This window comes from Epinephelus fuscoguttatus, linkage group LG6, assembly GCF_011397635.1.
Source record: "Epinephelus fuscoguttatus linkage group LG6, E.fuscoguttatus.final_Chr_v1".
In the NCBI taxonomy this organism is placed as follows: domain Eukaryota; kingdom Metazoa; phylum Chordata; class Actinopteri; order Perciformes; family Serranidae; genus Epinephelus; species Epinephelus fuscoguttatus.
The window spans coordinates 22,480,894-22,498,524 of record NC_064757.1 but is presented as its reverse complement, the minus strand read 5'-3'; the positions used below and the strand labels follow the sequence as shown (position 1 = coordinate 22,498,524).

At 40.7% G+C, this 17,631-nt stretch overlaps 1 protein-coding gene across 7 annotated transcripts; it reads left to right on the top strand.

The window, feature by feature from the left end:
- The first annotated feature begins 658 nt into the window (after positions 1-658).
- git2a (G protein-coupled receptor kinase interacting ArfGAP 2a) lies at positions 659-17,481 on the top strand. Of its 7 annotated transcripts, XM_049577683.1 has the most exons (21): positions 659-1,069; positions 4,316-4,449; positions 4,835-4,947; positions 5,063-5,168; positions 5,283-5,369; positions 5,477-5,607; positions 5,701-5,795; positions 6,469-6,514; positions 6,997-7,048; positions 8,327-8,399; positions 8,534-8,631; positions 8,734-8,845; positions 8,936-9,078; positions 9,175-9,324; positions 11,668-11,916; positions 12,790-12,879; positions 14,435-14,517; positions 14,700-14,891; positions 15,134-15,294; positions 15,753-15,816; positions 16,185-16,323. In XM_049577683.1, exons 1-20 carry the CDS (start codon positions 1,018-1,020, stop codon positions 15,788-15,790), a joined length of 2,205 nt encoding a protein of 734 aa, XP_049433640.1. In that variant the 5' UTR covers positions 659-1,017; the 3' UTR covers positions 15,791-15,816; positions 16,185-16,323. The 7 variants fall into 7 exon arrangements, with proteins under 7 accessions (XP_049433640.1, XP_049433644.1, XP_049433639.1 ...); XM_049577687.1 differs by lacking the exon at positions 12,790-12,879 and having other exon boundaries at positions 661-1,069; positions 15,134-15,265; positions 16,185-17,481; XM_049577682.1 differs by lacking the exon at positions 15,134-15,294 and having other exon boundaries at positions 666-1,069; positions 7,000-7,048; positions 16,185-17,481.
- The last annotated feature ends 150 nt before the right edge of the window (positions 17,482-17,631 follow it).

Here is a 17,631-nt window from a genome sequence, read left to right as displayed (position 1 = left end):
AAATGTTTATGTTTCACATGGTCTATATAGTATAGTTGTGACATCACAACTTCACCAAAGTCCTGACGGTTTGTTTTAAGGAACAATTTTTGAATACGGACTGTGTGCATTTCTCTGTAGATTGATTGATGTGATATTTTCACAGTATTTATATAGCACCTATACCAGCTTCATTTTGAACAAGACATCAAAATCTGTCTTTTCACAATATGGGACCTTTAAATTTATTTCTTTAATGTTATCTAAATGAAACTCTTATGTATGTAGCTTTTTGTTTTGTTTTGTCCTGTTCTGTTTTCTTGTCAAATTGTATCTTTATATAAAGATAATTGCATGGATTGAGCAATTAAAAAGTATTTTTGTACCGTGTCACGAAGGTGCATAGATCAAACTCACCTGCTTAGACATGTGTAATTGCCCTCAGTTATGTCTGTCAGGTAGTGTACCACCCAAACCCACAGTACACTCCATCAAATATATTGTTATGTTTATTCAATTTATGCTCATCAGTAGCTGTAAAAATTAGGGCTACGATTGGGATTTGGTCACCCAGGCGAAACACACAAGGTGGCTGGTCATATATTTATTTCCGGGGAGAAGTTTGTTTCCTGAGAGGCTTACCTCTGGGCATGTTGTCGCCCTGTACAATAGGTCACAGTCGCTGCTGCCACTGGGAATGCTCTCGCGCTGTGCAGTCGCAGTCGCAGTCTGCTGAAGAGTAAACTACCAAGCGGACACAGGCTAGTTAGCTAATCAGGTGCTAAGTCAGCTAACTTGCAGCCAAGCAGCATTGTACCGTACTCTCCTGGGGTAACGTTATAATGGTTGTAACGCGGGCGATAGCCAAAACGAAAAGGCTAGCAACATTTAAATGAGGTAGCTGACCGTTGTTTGGGTTGTTTTTAATTAGCTAGGTCTAGCTAACGCGGAAGGAATCCCCACAGAGTAATCAATGATTAGCATAACGCAACGGACATAATACGCTCGTTTTAAAAGGCGTTTCTTCCTGAGTAAAGGATGTCTAAACGCCTGCGAAACACTGAGATCTGCGCCGATTGCAGTGTTCCAGGTAAGCAAATCCACACCATCCTTGTAGTGTGAGGCTGTTAGCTTTATTTATTCACTGACGTTTGGTCCATCAAGTACCGTTAAGCCAAAGCCTTGCACTTCACTACTCTGGTGTAAATCAGATTATCAGTCCTGGCCCATGCTGCTTTCTTATACAGTCTTTACAGTAATTTAGACATGCAGTGTATTGTTGTTTCTACAGGGTAAGTTATAAGTGTTGTTGACAGTTCACCAGTGTTATAGCTCCCCGGTTGAGGATGCAAGCTGTCTTTTTAACTGTTTCTATCCGGTGGTACTTGCTTTAGTTAACCAGGCAGGCATTTCTGATTGTGTGTGTGTGTGTGTGTGTGTGTGTCAGTATAATTGGATAGCAGTTTTGTCACAGGTAGCAAACAATAAGTGTGAATGAAATGATATTTGCCTCATGCAGGTGTCCACTAGATTTGAAATAAAAGTAAATCATCCATCATGATCAGCAGGAAAATGCTTTGTAAGCACTCACTAGGATGTCTGGATCATTCATAAAAAGTCAGTGAGTAAAGTGGTCCACTGTCAGCTTTTTGTACACCACACATGGGCATTGTCTACACTGGCAATGTGTGACTGAAGTTAACTATTGTGTTAATAAGGAATGACTGAATGAATGTACTCTTAATCATATGGCTTTTTCCTCCACTGATCTGTACTGTGAACTATGGAAAAATTAGTCGTTCAAAGAATAATGAGTGACAAGACTTTGCAAAAATAATCAAATAAATAAATGATTTACATCCGCAACCCTAGTCTAAAAATGCTTCTCAGACTGAACCAGCTGCGGCACTGTCGTGTCTGTGGTGACTAGCAGGAGGTTTACTGGTCCAGATGAAGACAACTTAATCCTGTGTCCTTACAAGAGATTTGCTTGTTGAATAATGGTAATAATGAATAGTATTAGGGATGGTTTAAGCTTTTATTAGTACTAGTTTAATTGCGTGTGAGGTACTTTCAGGAGTCTCATTTATATAGAAATGACGTGATGTTTTTCAGCAGGCACAGGAAGCAAAACAGGATGCGGAGTGAATCGACTGCGTGCTTTCAATGCAAAAGAGATTTTTCTCTATTGTGGCATGACGGTACATTTTAAACCTGATATGCTGGAAGAGTTGGTTTTAGAAATGTAAAGCCAGTATAAAAAAAATCACAAGAAAAAAGAACAACACTAGCAAGTATGCTAAATACTCATTAATACTCAAGTTTTAGTGCCCTGTCTGTCATCATGTCGTTAAGTCTAGTTTAACTCTTTGGGTCTCCACAGCAGCTGGCCTGGATTGCCCCTCCATGTGGCTTTTACCAGTTGTTGGCTGTGAATATTTTTAGTTTCAAGATTCGGTATTAAATTTAGCAGCACTTGTTGAGGAAAGGGTAAAAGAGGCATGTCAGCACCAACTCCCAGGTCTTGGTTGAAACTCACAGTAAGTTAGTCGAGGAGATCCTGAACACAAGGGACCAGGTGCCAGAATTTGACCAGTAACTCCTGCAGCTGTTCCTCCTACAGTTCACCTCAGCTGCTGCTAAGACACTCACAGTCCTCACTGTGCTGTCACTGTGCCAGCCACTCAATCTGCTTAACAGTTTATCAGCTATCAGTGTCGTATGAATTTACAGTATTTTTGGTCTGGAGATGTTCGCTGTCACAGGAGTCTCTATGAATGGCAGACGACACAACTCTGACATTTGTGTTAGATAAAGTGTTCTAAATAGGTCAAGGTTAAGTAAACATTTTTATTTTGGTCACAGAGTATACTGTATCTTGTGAATGCACTCAGTCTCCATTTCTCAGACTGTGCATTTCCTCATTATGCTGCAGCACAATTATTGATAGCATTCGTCTGTCATACAATGTTTTGAAAGAGGAAGCTGCTCCGTTTCTCAACAATAAGGTTAAGGTGCTTCAACCTACAACTGCAAGTCTTCACTTCCTTGTTACACGATGCATGGCTCCACCTAAATCTGGTGTCAAAAAGGCCTTTGATGCCTGTTATAGCTGCAGTTGTTACTGCCAATTGGGGGTTGACTCTTGTCTTTATTTTTTCTGGTTAGATTGTGTTTGTGTCTGCATGTAAAAACCTCCTCAAGGCATGTTCTGATGGTCTAACCTGAATTTGGCTGTCTGTTATATTCGTGCCCTACATTGTTTGAACTGTTCCTGTTGCACTTGCGTAAATATTGCTTCCAGTGGTCTGAGTTTTGGTTCTTGGGACTTTCCTGTGGCACTCAGTCCAAAGCCCATTTAATCTTGAAGAATTAAGACATACACTTATAAAAACAGGTCAGAAAATGTGGAATATCATTATTGAAACAGCAAGACACTGTCATTTCAGCAAATGTAACTGGTGAAGCAGAAGTAAATAGTGTATTTATTAGGGGCTATTTTCAGCCATGGATTATTATATCAGTTGTGGCAGCAGGACTGTTTATGTGGGATTAACTACAATACCTATGTTTATCTAATGATGGTTTACCTAGTACATTGGTGTGGCTCACTGATGTATGATTGTGACTTTTTGGACAACAATGGAGGTGGATGGCATGGGGCAAAAGTTTTATCAGGCTTGGGCTACACAGACAATACCTCTTCGTGGCGCCGCGTATCAGTTCTCAATACCTTTAATGTATTGACCGAAATAACCTGGTACTGAGGAGTATCGAAACTTGTCTAGTCAAATGATACCTCTGTGGTGTACTGTGGCGTCTGGTGGCATTTTAAACAACTGAACGCTTCCATGCACATGATGGGTATCGAATTAAGTAAAAAAAGAAGGTACCAAATGAAGTACTATATAGGTATCAGTATCAATTTAAGGGTACAGGTATTGGTACTGGTAAAACGATACAATACTTACCTACGTAAAATATTTCCAGCCTCATCCTGTAAGTTTCTTATAGTTTTGCAAACACAAGTTAGAGTTTCCCCAGACCCAGTCAGTGCGGCAGAAGAAAAAGAAGAAGTGGGTGCTCCCACCTTGCATGTTAGTGATTTGAATAATGGTACTGAATGTAAAGAGAGGACATGGCTTGCAAAACATTTCTAAATGACTCACCCTTGACTACCTATCAAGCTAGAGCAAATCAAATCAATGAGAGCCGGGTTATACGGTATTGTACCTTAAGCTATCCTTCAAAGGACATCTTCAGTCAGTTGTCAATCATCAGTTAGATCACTGCAGGTGTCATGATTTTTACTTCCTGGTTGTGTCTTCCCTCTCAGAACCTCGCTGGGCCTCGGTGAACAGGGGTGTGTTGATCTGTGACGAGTGCTGCAGCGTTCATCGAAGTCTGGGTAGACACAGCTCGCAGGTCCGCCACCTGACGCACACACCATGGCCTCCTACGCAGCTACAGGTAATAACCCCACACAGGGGAAATGTATGTTTATAGCCACCTGTATAAAGCTACACATCATTGTACTCTCAGTTGTGAAGTTGTTTTCTTTATAGTTTATGAGTGCTTAGAGGATGAAGTGTCTCTCCTGAAATGTCTTGAGATTATTGTTGTTATCCTTGCTCACAATCTGCATTACTGCGGTTTTAAATTCAGCTGGCCTCTATCTTTGCTCAAGATAAATCTGTTGACAACAGTTGTACATCAGATCCCACTGAGGTGTATTGATTTTATCCAAATATAGAAAGTGTTTGTTCAGGGAGAGAACTGTTAACAGCCCGTCAGCATTCTGCAGTTAGAAATCGATGGGACAAATTTTACAGGTTTCTTTTTCAATTCATCCTAGATGGTTCAGACGTTATACAGCAATGGTGCAAATTCAATATGGGAGCACTCTCTTCTGGACCCTGCGTCTGTGATGAGTGGAAAACGCAAGGCCAACCCTCAGGACAAAATACAGTGAGTCGTTATCATTTGAGAATGTTCATGTAGATGTTGATTCAATGAAGTTTAGTATGTGCCACTGCCTCATTAACTGCGTCTTTCTTTTCTCTGTTTCATGTTCTCCCAAAAGCCCAAACAAATCAGAGTTTATTAAAGCCAAATATCAAATGCTGGCATTTGTCCATCGCATGCCTTGCCGGGAGGATGACAGCTCGACAGCCAAGGATTTAAGCAAGGTGAGGAGAAGGGGCTGCTTGATGTGATCAAGAGAAAACTGAAATACTGTTTTGTACAAAGCTGTATTGGTAAGCTATTTTCATTCATAATAATACTTGTTTTGTTTTTATCAGCAACTTCACTCAAGTGTACGCACCGGGAATCTTGAGACTTGTTTGAGGTTGCTATCCCTGGGAGCACAAGCTAACTTCTTTCACCCGGTAAGACTCACCTGCTGTATTAAAAGCCAGAATTTTCATCTTTGCATTTACTCCTCTCTTGATTTTAAATCATAATGGTATGTCCTGTTAATCATCCTTTCCCCCAGGAAAAGGGAAACACTCCCTTGCATGTAGCTGCAAAGGCAGGACAAGTATCTCAGGCTGAACTATTAACTGTTTATGGAGCAGATCCTGGAGCCCCTGACAGCAATGGCAAAACTCCCATTGACTATGCAAGGTTAGCTTTTATAATTCAAACATGAAATATCATGGGCCTGTAATTTTACCCTTTCAAGTAATATATAATGCTTTTTTATGTTTGCTTTTGTAGGGAAGCTGGCCACCATGACCTGGCAGATAGACTGGTGGAGATTCAGTATGAGCTGACTGATCGACTGGCGTTCTACCTGTGTGGGAGAAAGCCAGGTATGCAGTGACGGAGAGTAATCTGTTACTGTAATTACTAAAAATCACATGGGTCTAAGAATATGTGCATGTGTGGCTGGAGTGAAAGAGCCTGTTTACACCTGGTATTACCATGCCTCTTGGGTGATTGATCACAAGTGGACAGCTCTATGTTTGTCTGTTCACACCTGGCATAAGAGGGCATCTCCACATGGGCCTCGAGTGACCACTGGTGATCATATTGAAATTTCCCACTTCATATGCAAATAAACAGGTACAACATTTTCATTTGCAAAGACCAAATACATTGTTGTTTTTAACTGGCCTGAAGTTTGTCATGCTAAGCACACACCTCATGCAGCCCAGACCACCTCCAAATGTGGTCTGAGTGATCGGATCTTAGGACCCATTGAAGACACATTTGGTACAGTCACACCTGTACTTAAAGCTGTCCACTTGTGATCCGATCACCCAGGAGGCATGTTAATATCAGATGTATACAGGGCCTGATACCTGGCGATAAATCTCATCCATCTGTCACTCGACGTAGATAAATACAACTGCTCATTGTTTTTCTATACTATATGATGATATACAATATTTAAATCATGCTCAGTTTAAAATATTTACATTTCCCATGAATATTGATGATGTTATTGGCAGTCAACCAGAACATTCTTGTTGTTACTTTCAGATCATAAAACCGGCCAGCACTTCATTGTTCCACAAATGGCTGACAGGTAAGAAAGCACGAGCTGTAAGTCAACATGATGCATGTCGATATTAACTAATTTGTCTGTGAATTAGCGTGTGTCTAAGTGAACGGGCTCAACTTGACTCGAGCCAGCAAAGCAAGCACAGTGAGGCAGTTGTTTATGGTTGTAGTCTTGCTCTGAGGCCTGTCCTGACACGCTGTTGAGAGCGCTGCAGCATCTAGTATCTGTGTTAAAGGAAACAGACCCAGGGGAGTAGCTGACATACCAAACACTCTGAAATTGCTACAAATAATTAAGAACGTTATTCCAAATAACTCAAACTTCAATGAGCAGAACAGCCACTATGAAAAATCAGTGCTTTTTTCAATTTAATGACACATTTGATCTTTTTTTAATGCTGTCTTTTGATGAATAAGGAACATGTAAGTATTACTCAGAATGAAGTGTGCATTATGTCGACCTAACAGTTCATCAGCGTGTTTATGAAAGTTATGTTTTGTTTCCAGCAGTTTAGATTTATCAGAACTGGCCAAAGCAGCAAAGAAGAAACTGCAGTCTGTGAGTATTTTTTGCAGTGTTTTACTATACTAAGTTACCCTTTCTCCCATTTATTAAAGGGACAGTTCACCCTAAAATCAAAAACACATATTTTTCCTCTTACCTGTAGTGCTGTTTATCAGTCTAGAATGTTTTGGTGTGAGTTGCAGAGTGTTGGAGATATCAGCCGTAGAGATGTCTGCCTTCTCTTGAATATAAAGGAACTGATGGCACTCAGCCAAAAAATATATTTGAAAAAACAGTGTGAGCAGTTTCATAAAGGAACTACTTTTTCCTACCGAACTACACCCACCAACCATATATATATATATAACCTTTATTTATTCTCGAGAGACATTGAGGTTACCCTCATTTTCAAAGCCGTCGAGTTGACAAGCCATTAAAATACTGACAGTGATTACACACAACAAAATACATTTAACAAGAAAGACAGTCATCTGAAACAATTACAATTAGAAACACAGTTATCTATGATTAAGGTCCTAAACTCTGTGAGTGAAGGGAGTGTGTCTAATTTCAGGATGTGTTGTAGTGCGTTCCAAGAGCTAGGGGCATCATAACAAAAGGCAGTCTTACAAATACTTGTACGGACTCGAGGAACTTTGAGTAGTAGCAATTCAGTTGAACGGGTCATGTAAGTGCCTGAGATCCACTCCAACAAATTTGCAATATACGGTGGTAATTTGCCTAGAAAGGCCTTAAAAATATATATCAAAGCCAGTGCCTCTTGCGCCTTTCCTCAAGAGAGGGCCAACCAACATTTGGTATCACCTAGCAGAAGGAAGCGAGCATCTACTCATGGATGAGATGCTCATGCTCATGACCGACCGTGTAAGATGTTAGCATTAATGGCGACCTCCTCAGCTGAGCCATAGCATTAGCTAGCTCAGTGTTGCTAGGTGAGGGCATGCTTCCTTCTACGCTGTGATACAGTTGGCGGATGTAGTGTGGTAGTAAGAAAATAGTTCTTGCATGAAACTGCTCACAAAAAGGTCCGTGGATAATCTTGTGTAACCAGATCAGGATTTCTGGAAAGAGACATTGCTGTTGAGTTTTTTAAATGTGTTATTTGGAGCTTTGAGCACCACAAGCTGAGTGCCATCTGGTTCCATTATATTTACTAGAAGGCAGATATCCTTACGGCCAATATTTCCAACACTCAACAACTGACACCAAAAGGATTGATAAATAACACACAGGTAAAAACAAAAAAAGAAATATGTATTTTGGATTTTTTCTTTAAGCCTGACTAAGTGTCTTGAACTCACTTCCTTGCAGCTCAGTAATCATTTATTCGAGGAGCTAGCCATGGATGTGTACGATGAGGTGGACAGGCGAGAGACTGATGCAGGTAAAGTACAATCATCCAGTAAAAGCTCCGGTGTCTTGTATCCACAGATGACATTTGTACTGGCATCTCCTCACAATGATACTTTAAATCCAAAGCGGACACCACTGAGCTCTTTCTTATCCTATTATTTGTAGTGTGGCTGGCTACACAGAATCACAGCACTCTGGTGACAGAGACGACTGTGGTGCCTTTCCTTCCTGTGAATCCAGAGTATTCATCGACGCGAAACCAGGCGAGTCAGCTTTACAGAACTACCATACAGATGTTGTGTTGTTTCCCTCTGCGTTTTGAAGTTAGATTGCATACCGCTGATGTGTTTGCTTTTCTTATTTAGGGACGACAGAAGCTGGCAAGATTCAATGCACATGAATTTGCAACTCTCGTGATTGACATATTAAGTGATGCTAAGCGCAGGCAACAAGGGAATACAATAGCCAGTCCCAAAGGTCAGGATCTTATTGTTGCTTTAGTCCAAGATCTCACTGATACACCAAAGTGTAGCACAGATATAACTGTTCCGCTCTCCTTTATTCCAGATAATGTCGAATTTGTCTTGAAGAGCGTGGCTGTCAGGCACTGCAGTGATAGCCAGGACAATGACCAGCCCGACTACGACAGCGTGGCGTCTGATGAGGATACAGATCACGAGCTCCCCTCGAGCAAAGGAGATAGAACCAAGGTATTGTGGCATCACGTTCACAAATACAAACCCTGAAGGGCTCTGTCTGTCTCGCGTTGCCTTTTTCATTTTGTTTTCAACCCCTCTCTCCGACAGAGCCTGGACTCTGACCTCTCAGACGGCCCCATCACTATGCATGAATACATGGAGGTGAAAAACGCGCTCACCGCCTCCGAAGCCAAGATCCAGCATCTTATGAAAGCCAACAACAACCTGAGCGACGAGCTGAGGCTGATGCAGAAAAAGGTATCCACCGCGCTCCACCAATAAGATCACTAACACCGGGGGCCGGACCGAGGGGGGGCCACAGTGGTCAGCAGAGCTCTTCTCCTGCCCAGTCCGAGCTATCTGAACAGGAATGCTGTGTTGCAAGATAAGGCTGCTGTGACACCCTGCTGGTCCACCCTCTGTTTTGGCCAGCATGTTCGATTTTAAAGCTTGAATGTAAACTGGAGATTTCTTTTTGTTTTGTTGTTGGTTTGTTTTCTGGATTTGAGAAAAAGTGCACCCTTTCTCCAGTTAATAACAAAAACAATTTACCCATAGTTCTCCTTTTTGTATTAAATCTACACTGTCTAATGTTACTAACAAGCATGTTTTAAGAGAAAGCATGAAGTAATTGACAGTGTTTTTTAATCTCTTCATAATGACTAACTGAAATTGTATGTGTGTGCCTTGCTTCATCACATATACTGTGTTTACCACGTAGAATGTTTATGGTTGATTTTTAAGCTGTAGTTTTTGGTAACAGCCTTTTAGTACATGTAGATTTATTATTTGACGTGTTGTTTAAGTGGTCACATTTCATAGGAAGCGTACTCAGGTGATACAAACCTGGAATACTGTTACTCTCTTACATCAAACTGCTGATTTATAGATGATGTTAAGTTTGGGATTCTGCACAAATGTATGCACTGCGCTTCAATTTAGCAATCTGCTAAACCCAAACTATTTTTAAAATGGTCGTTTTTGGCCTCAGATGTTTTAAGCATGGTTTTTATTTTGTTAAAATGAACCCCTGTCAGTGAGGTTTATTTTTTTTCATATGTTAAATTTGCTTTGATTTGGCTGTTTTCAGGGAGCATGCCGATAATTTGTCTCTTAATGCTGTTTGTGTGACACTCAGTTGCACACACAAGGTCACTGTAACACTGTACGAGACATACATCACTGTAGCGTACTGTATTGTTTTTGATGATGTGATCTGGCTTTGTGTTGTTAGCTTTTGGTTGAACGGATTCACTAAAATGATCACATTTAGATAACGATGTGGTGGAGAAAGCAGGACATGTGGCTTGTCAGAACATATTGTATATCTTTCAACTTTAATTGGAATGACAACCTTCACCAAAAATAGTCGGCCAGTCATTATGGCAGAGGTCAGTAACTAAACCACCAGTACACCAGATCTACCATTTACTTTGCACTAAATGGAAGTAGATCCATTAATAAGGCCAGGTTTTCTACCCCCAAACTGTTACGTCCCTGACAAAATCTTCAGGATTTTGTTTGTTCTTGAATGCACCTTATCCTCTCATAATTCTTGAGTTAAAGGAATGCTTCACGAACACAATGACCATTTGTACATCGATTTGTCATGTCGTGATACGTTGCATTTGTGATGAAATATTTTGTCTTGCATGTCTCCACGGAAAACACTGAACATATTAATGTATTGATTGATTGGGGATCAGAACATGCATTCACTCTTTGGCTTTGATGAGAGCATAAATAAGTTTCACTTTCAGTTCAGTTTTAGCAAAAATCCACGTGTTTGGGAAGTACTGAGCATATGACTGGATAAATGAGACTTAGATCATACTGCATGAGTCATGTGACAGTTTGTAAACAGATGTTTTGATAAATTTTAGCTGTTTAATGTGGCCCCCAATTAAACAGTGTGGTCACCGTTTTCTGTGGAGGCATACGAGAAAACCAAAGTTTTATGTATGAATTTAAAGTAACGCAGCATGACTAACTGATACACAAATGGCCAGTTTGTGGGTGAAGTATTCCTTTAATCTGTACTGTGGCTACATCTTTGACTTAAACTGCACCTGTGTTGCTTAACCTATGCAACAGTCTTTGCTTGCTTATCACTTGCTTTGCTTTCTTTGTAAAGACCAGGAGAAAATCCCTCCCAAAGCAAAATTCATGTTATTCTTATGATTATTTTAAGAGGTCAGCTTGACGGATTCTAAAGGAGAACATAAGTTAATATTTATAGGAAAATATTCTCAGTCATGTTTCTAACCTAAAGTCTGTAAGCGAAAAAAGCCACAAGACACAGGTTACTTTGAAAGTCATTATCACTAAGGCAGCTTCAGGTTTTGTATATTAGTGACATTCAAAGTTTAGATTCTTAAATTTTCTGAGATATCTTGCCAAGTAAAACCTTGGCAGAATTAAAAGACTGTAAGCATCAAGCATGCTGACAGAAGCACACTGTCAGAGTACAATATGAATATTTTAGGAACAATGGGACAAAAGCTGAAGTGTTATGCTATAAAGATAGAGTGGATCAGAACAGGGAACACAGCTTGCTTTGCTGAGAGCACCTCTTAGTGTATTGCTGACCGTCTCTTCCAGCTGCAATCTCTGCAAAGCGAGAACACCTCTCTCAGGCGGCACATCCCAACCAATATCTATCAGATCCCCAGCGGTTCAGACTACCCCGACCCCTCCAGCCCCTCAGCCCTGAAACGCCGGCAGTCTGCGCGGGCCAGTCGGCCCATGTCTATGTATGAGACCGGCTCAGGCCTGAAGCCCTATCTCCCTAAAGGGGAAACTCCCTACCCAGAAGAGGGTATCCCCACCCTGCAGCCCTTCCCACCTCATGTAAGTAAGACCTGTTCCCTGCTCTCCCTTTGCCATTTCCTCTCCTCTGCCCACAACTTTCCCTCATATCTTTACCCTGTCTGCAAACCTTCCTCTCTGCCTTTTTGTTGATAGTTTTCTGTACTTATCTGCCACTTTGCAGCATCAAGACGTCACCAAAAACACGTCATACATTTAGACACAGCCAGTCACATCTCATCTTGTCCATTGAAAACCATTATCTGCATTATCTGTTGTTTGCTGGAGTGCTGCTTGTTTGTCAGACAAAACTTAGGAGATGCTGTTGTTATGATATACTTTGAAGGTTTGTACTGTTTTATGTTGATGAAGCATTAAAACTACCATACAAATACTCTGTGTTTTTGTAATGCATGATAATTTCACAAACTCACCTTGTCTTCTCGTCTGTTTGAAATCTCTCTTTGATTCAAATAAGTTCATGCAGTTAAATTTGAGCCTGTGAATAACAGTTTTCTGGTACTTTTCTCACAATGGATTAACTCCCAGATACTTGAGACATATTTTTTCCAGCACATTGTGTTCAGAAAGGAAATGGTTATGAGCTCAGGGAATAAATGTAGGAGGATAAGCTGTAAAAACAACAAAGCTCTTAAATTGTCTACATAGAACTGATTCATCTTAAGCTCACCCCTCTAAAATAAGACAATGTTATAATCCTGAGTTTAATGATCATTGCACAAATATAGTTTCCCATCAGCTCCATTCTCAGTACACATTATCTGATGAGTTATCAGCTGGCTTCAAGAGACTACAGGGACAACATGATCTAACCTCATTCATCTCATCTTTTAGTTTGTTTCTTTTGTTTAAGAAATGTGTGTCCTTAAAATGTGATTTGAACCCTGTCTTTAGACGGAAAGGGGCGCTTTTGTGACCACCTCTTCATCCCTCCCCTCATTTCCATCCACCCTGTCTTGGTCGAAGGACGAAAGTGCTCAAAAGGTTAAGTACATCCTCACTCGGTCCACACGTCTTGTGGGACGCAGCATATCCACTCGGAGCCATTTCCACCTCTCTACCCCCTCCCTCACCTCCCTCTGTCCTCCCATATGCTGCTCCTTATCTGCCCTGCTGCATGAGCCGCCCCTCCACCAGCTGCCCTCACCATCAGATACCTGCCTTCACCAGCATCATCCTCTCAGCGTGGCTACACAACTGGGATTGTGTGGTTTTGAAAAGATGAACCCTCTGAGTGTTGATCAGAAAGTTGTGCTTGTGATGCAGCACCTGCTGATTTTAATGCAGAAACCTGTGCAGCAGATGATGCTGAAAAAGTCTGATTGTAAAAATCTTGTTAGCAGTGTTTGTTTCATTTTGTAAAACAACCACCTGTAGGTAATGAGAAGGAAACAAACTGAGTAAATTAGCTTGTTAAATGTATATGTCTTTTTATTGCAAACACTCTAACAGTATAAAGAGAAGTCCTTTTTTATCTGTCTCTAACAACTGCTTGGCCATGTTGCACAGCATGCTCTCACTTCCTCCAATAACACACAAACAACATGGTGATCCAGGAGTTGTTTACAATTAAACAGATTCATCTTCTGTTCAGGCAGAACAAAGATTCATCTAAACGTGTGTGCTGATCGCATTTCCTGAGGAAAGCTTGTGTGTGCTGCGTTGCATTTTTTACTGCGCACAAGAGGAGGACTTTGTTTAGATTCTTGGACTTAGATTGAAATAATATGGACATGTTGTGAACAGGTCCTGTGTGGCTTTAGTGTACTTGATTGTCTCTGCTTACTGTTTCTAAATTTAGTTCTGAGTCTGGTAGTTAATATGTGTGTGTATATATATGTGAAAATAAGGCATTTCTATTTTTGGTGAGTGACATAATAGTTTTGTTGTGTGTGATTTAGTTTCATGTGTGAACTCATCTTGACTTCCTGCTCTCAAACAGTTACCCACCGGGGTCACTTCTCTTTTAGTTTGGAGAGCGAGTTCTTAGTAATGTTTCTAGCCGTGTGCTGCTGATTATTAGAATTTTGTTTGATTGCTTTGTTAACCATCATCCACGACTACATCCTTATTTCAACACATTCTCACATTTGATGATGATCATAGTCTAATGATTCAGTACGATTTGTATCTCAAGAGAAGATCAGATCAATTTCAAGCCAGCCAGCATTAGTGATTATGTGCTACTGATGTGAGGAAACTGTCTGAACTCTGCATAACCTGTTTTACTAATCCTATATCGAATGCTTTAAATTTGATTATGTGCTCTTGCTTCACAGCTTTACTGGCCCCTTTGAGTCAGAGTTGTCTGCATCGCTTTCACTTGTTTATATTCTGATTCGCCACACAACAAACAGAAAGTGGTTTCAAAGTGGTACATTTCCAGTATATGTTTATGTTCTTTGTCGATGAGCATTGAAATTGGGATTTCACCACAGCTGGTTCCAGTTAATATCGTAAGTGACATGAGACGTCTTGCTCAAGCATTTTCTTTTTTTTTTTTTTTTTTTTTTTTTTTTGTCTCCTCTCTTCCCTCTAGGCTGCGAAGTTAGAGAAGCAAAGCAGCATGCCAGAAAGTGACTATGACAACACATTCAATGACTCTGAGATGGATGATTCAGGGTAAGAGAATCACCCAGAATGAGAGTTAGGTGATGAGTGAAAGACAGTAAGAGTTTTCTAACTCCTAAATACAGTTTAAAGGGATTTACTAGTAAAAAATAATGTGCTGTTTTGTCTTGGAGTAAAAACATAAGCACAGATTTTGGCAGCAGACATAATGTCTTGTGAATTTCCCTGTGCAGTTTGTGCAGGAGAGGGAGGCTGAGGAGCAGCGGCTGGCTGGGGGAGGGCAGCTCTATCCCTGAGCTGGATGATCTGGAGATGGAGTCAGACCCCACGCTTCCCAGCACAGAAGACGTCATACGCAAAACAGAACAGATCACCAAGAATATCCAAGAGCTGCTGCGAGCTGCACAAGAGAACAAACATGACAGGTCAGAATCTGAACAGGAGCTTTATTTATCAGTGTATGATCTGCTTTCATTTCCTCGCTTTCATTTTAAACTCTCTGTTCCTCTTACATTCATCATGATTCTGTTATGTTTAGTTGCGTTTATCTCCTATCATTTCCCCTTTTTGTCCGTTATCGTCACTCTTCCCCTCCTCATTCTACTTCCACTCTGCTCTGCTGTTATGGTGTTGCTTTGGTGTCCCTGTCCCTCACCCCTATGAGCAGACCATGTGAGCGTGAGGGTGTGCGTCGGCTCAGGCACAGCCTGGGATGTTTCAGCACTCTGGTGCCCTGGGCCGAGAAGGCCCCCCCACCCCTTCAGCCGCTCAGCCTGCGGTCCCCTGACCCCACCTCCTGGTACTCTGGCCTCTGTCCCTGCCTCCCAGGCACAGTTTTATTTTCCTCTCCCTCACACAGTTTCTGCCTCACCTGCTAACCAGCTATCTCTGTTTCTCTGATGTGTTGACTTTGAATTTGCTTTAGTTAAGTGATGAAACGTTAAGTAACATCTATGCAGTGACTTGCGTTTGATAATATAGCTGACAGTGAATTTGATGTAACACAGTTTTCAGGCTGATGTTGTTTTTACTGTGTACAAAAATGTGCTATGGAATAAAACTGTTTTTTACTTACAAGGCTAAAAATATCTAATAGCATGTTGTTGATGTTAACCTGAAGTTGAAGATGATAATGCACGGTGTGGTGTAAATGCTATATAGTAAATTGAGTGCATGTAAGAGCTTTTGGTTCATCTATAGTTTGTCAGTGGTCGTTATAAATTTGCATATTGTATGAAAATGACATCAATACGTTGAACTCATCGACAAATCTCTTCTCCTCACAGCTTCATACCCTGCTCAGAAAGAATACATGTGGCTGTAACAGAGATGGCTGCCCTCTTTCCCAAGGTATGGAAACAAATTTGTAGATATGCTGCTTTAGAGAACAGATCAGTGTGCCATTTAGCTTTTATTGTATTATTTTTATGGCAAAATATCAGAGATTCAAGGTCCAGGTGCAGCAATATTTTCAAATGCGCCATTTCCTGATGTATTATTTTACTTTGCTCTGAATTGCACCTAGATGTCTTTATTCTTGTGTGTTAAATATACACATTTTAAGTGTACCAAAAGAAAAGAGAGATTTAGTCCTAAGCCAGCAAAGGTCAATCTGTTTCTAAAGGATCTGTACTGTACTGCCTCTCTTTGCATAAATCTGTTGACTTTTTAACAAACACTGTCCATTAGTATTAAGATATTTTAACCTTCCTCTGCAGAAGCCCCGCTCAGAGACAGTTAGAGGCTCTCTGCGCTTGTTGACCTCCAGTGCGTTCCGGCTACAGAGCGAGTGTAGGAAGGCGTTGCCATCAGAGGGCTGCCCGGGACCGGACATGCAGCTGGTCACCCAGCAGGTCATCCAATGTGCTTATGACATTGCCAAGGCAGCCAAGCAGCTTGTCACCATCACCACAAAGGAGAATACCAACTAACAGCACTTACAGGGCTGCAAAGCAGTCAGCATCTCAGTTTCGTTCTTACGTATATTTTTTAATGATTTTTTGTTTTTTTTTGTATTTGTGGTATATGCATGCAGTTTTTTTTTAATTTATGAATAAATATTTAAAGCCAACTCTGGACAAAATCTGGGTGTAAAGGGAAAGAGTCAGCATCTTTACTTAGGGATACCCAGCTGTTGTAATAGCACAATTTCTCTTGGGGTATAATAATGAGTTCCACAAATCATGTTAAAACTAGCAGCAGCTCGCAAGCCTGGGGACTGTAATGGTTTATAGATTACAATTTGAGTAAATCTTTCATCAGTCCATCATGTAAATACCTTTTATTGAGAGACAGAATTAAGCACAGTAAATCCACATGATGATATTGGTTAATGTTATCAGTCCAAAGCCAGACAAGGATGCTGAAAAGCCATAAATGAGTCATGAGTATGCTGTCGTTGAAAGCTATTGCTCGCACTCTTGTAGCTAAAGGAGCTTCCTCTTATAAATTGCACTGTGCAAGCATCATACTGTAAAGTTTAATGTCCAAAAAACAAATTTACCATTAAATGTTGGGAACTTCATTAATGCACACGTTGTAGCTCTGCAATGCCAATGTTTGTTGCATCGAAAAAGCTATTTATATAGTTTGTCCCCTGTCCAAGTGTAATCCAGTCTGCAGTGCATTTATTGCAGCTATTTGTGTGTGCCCATTTGTCAAGTCGGTGAATGCAAATGACGCTTGTTCAGGGGCCAAGTTGTATTTGTCACTAGCACCAAGATGTTGTTGTATTAACTTCAGATGATCTGGTGTGTTTCTCCACACTGCACCGTATTCTGTGGTCCTGTGTGCCATTGCAGTGTTGGTGATGTTTAGAGCTAATAGCCATACTGTGTATGTCCATGTGTTTTGTGCTCTGTTCCGTTGCTGCTAGTTTTGTATTTAATGTGCAACATATGGGATAGAAGTCTAGACATCTCCTGTATAATTGTGCGACCCAACATTCATCCTCACCAAGTGTTTCAGAGTTCGTCATTTTGAAATCTGATCAAGGTATTGTCCCTCTCTGTACTTGATCCGAGTGCAGGGATGTATGTGATGCAGCTGTTAAGTTGCACTTCGGAAAAATAATTATTTTCTAAATAAACTTAATTTATAAATATAGCCTGTTGTGGTTTGCCAGATTTTGTTTTTATCCTGTTTCACTTTTTGTTGCCTTAATAC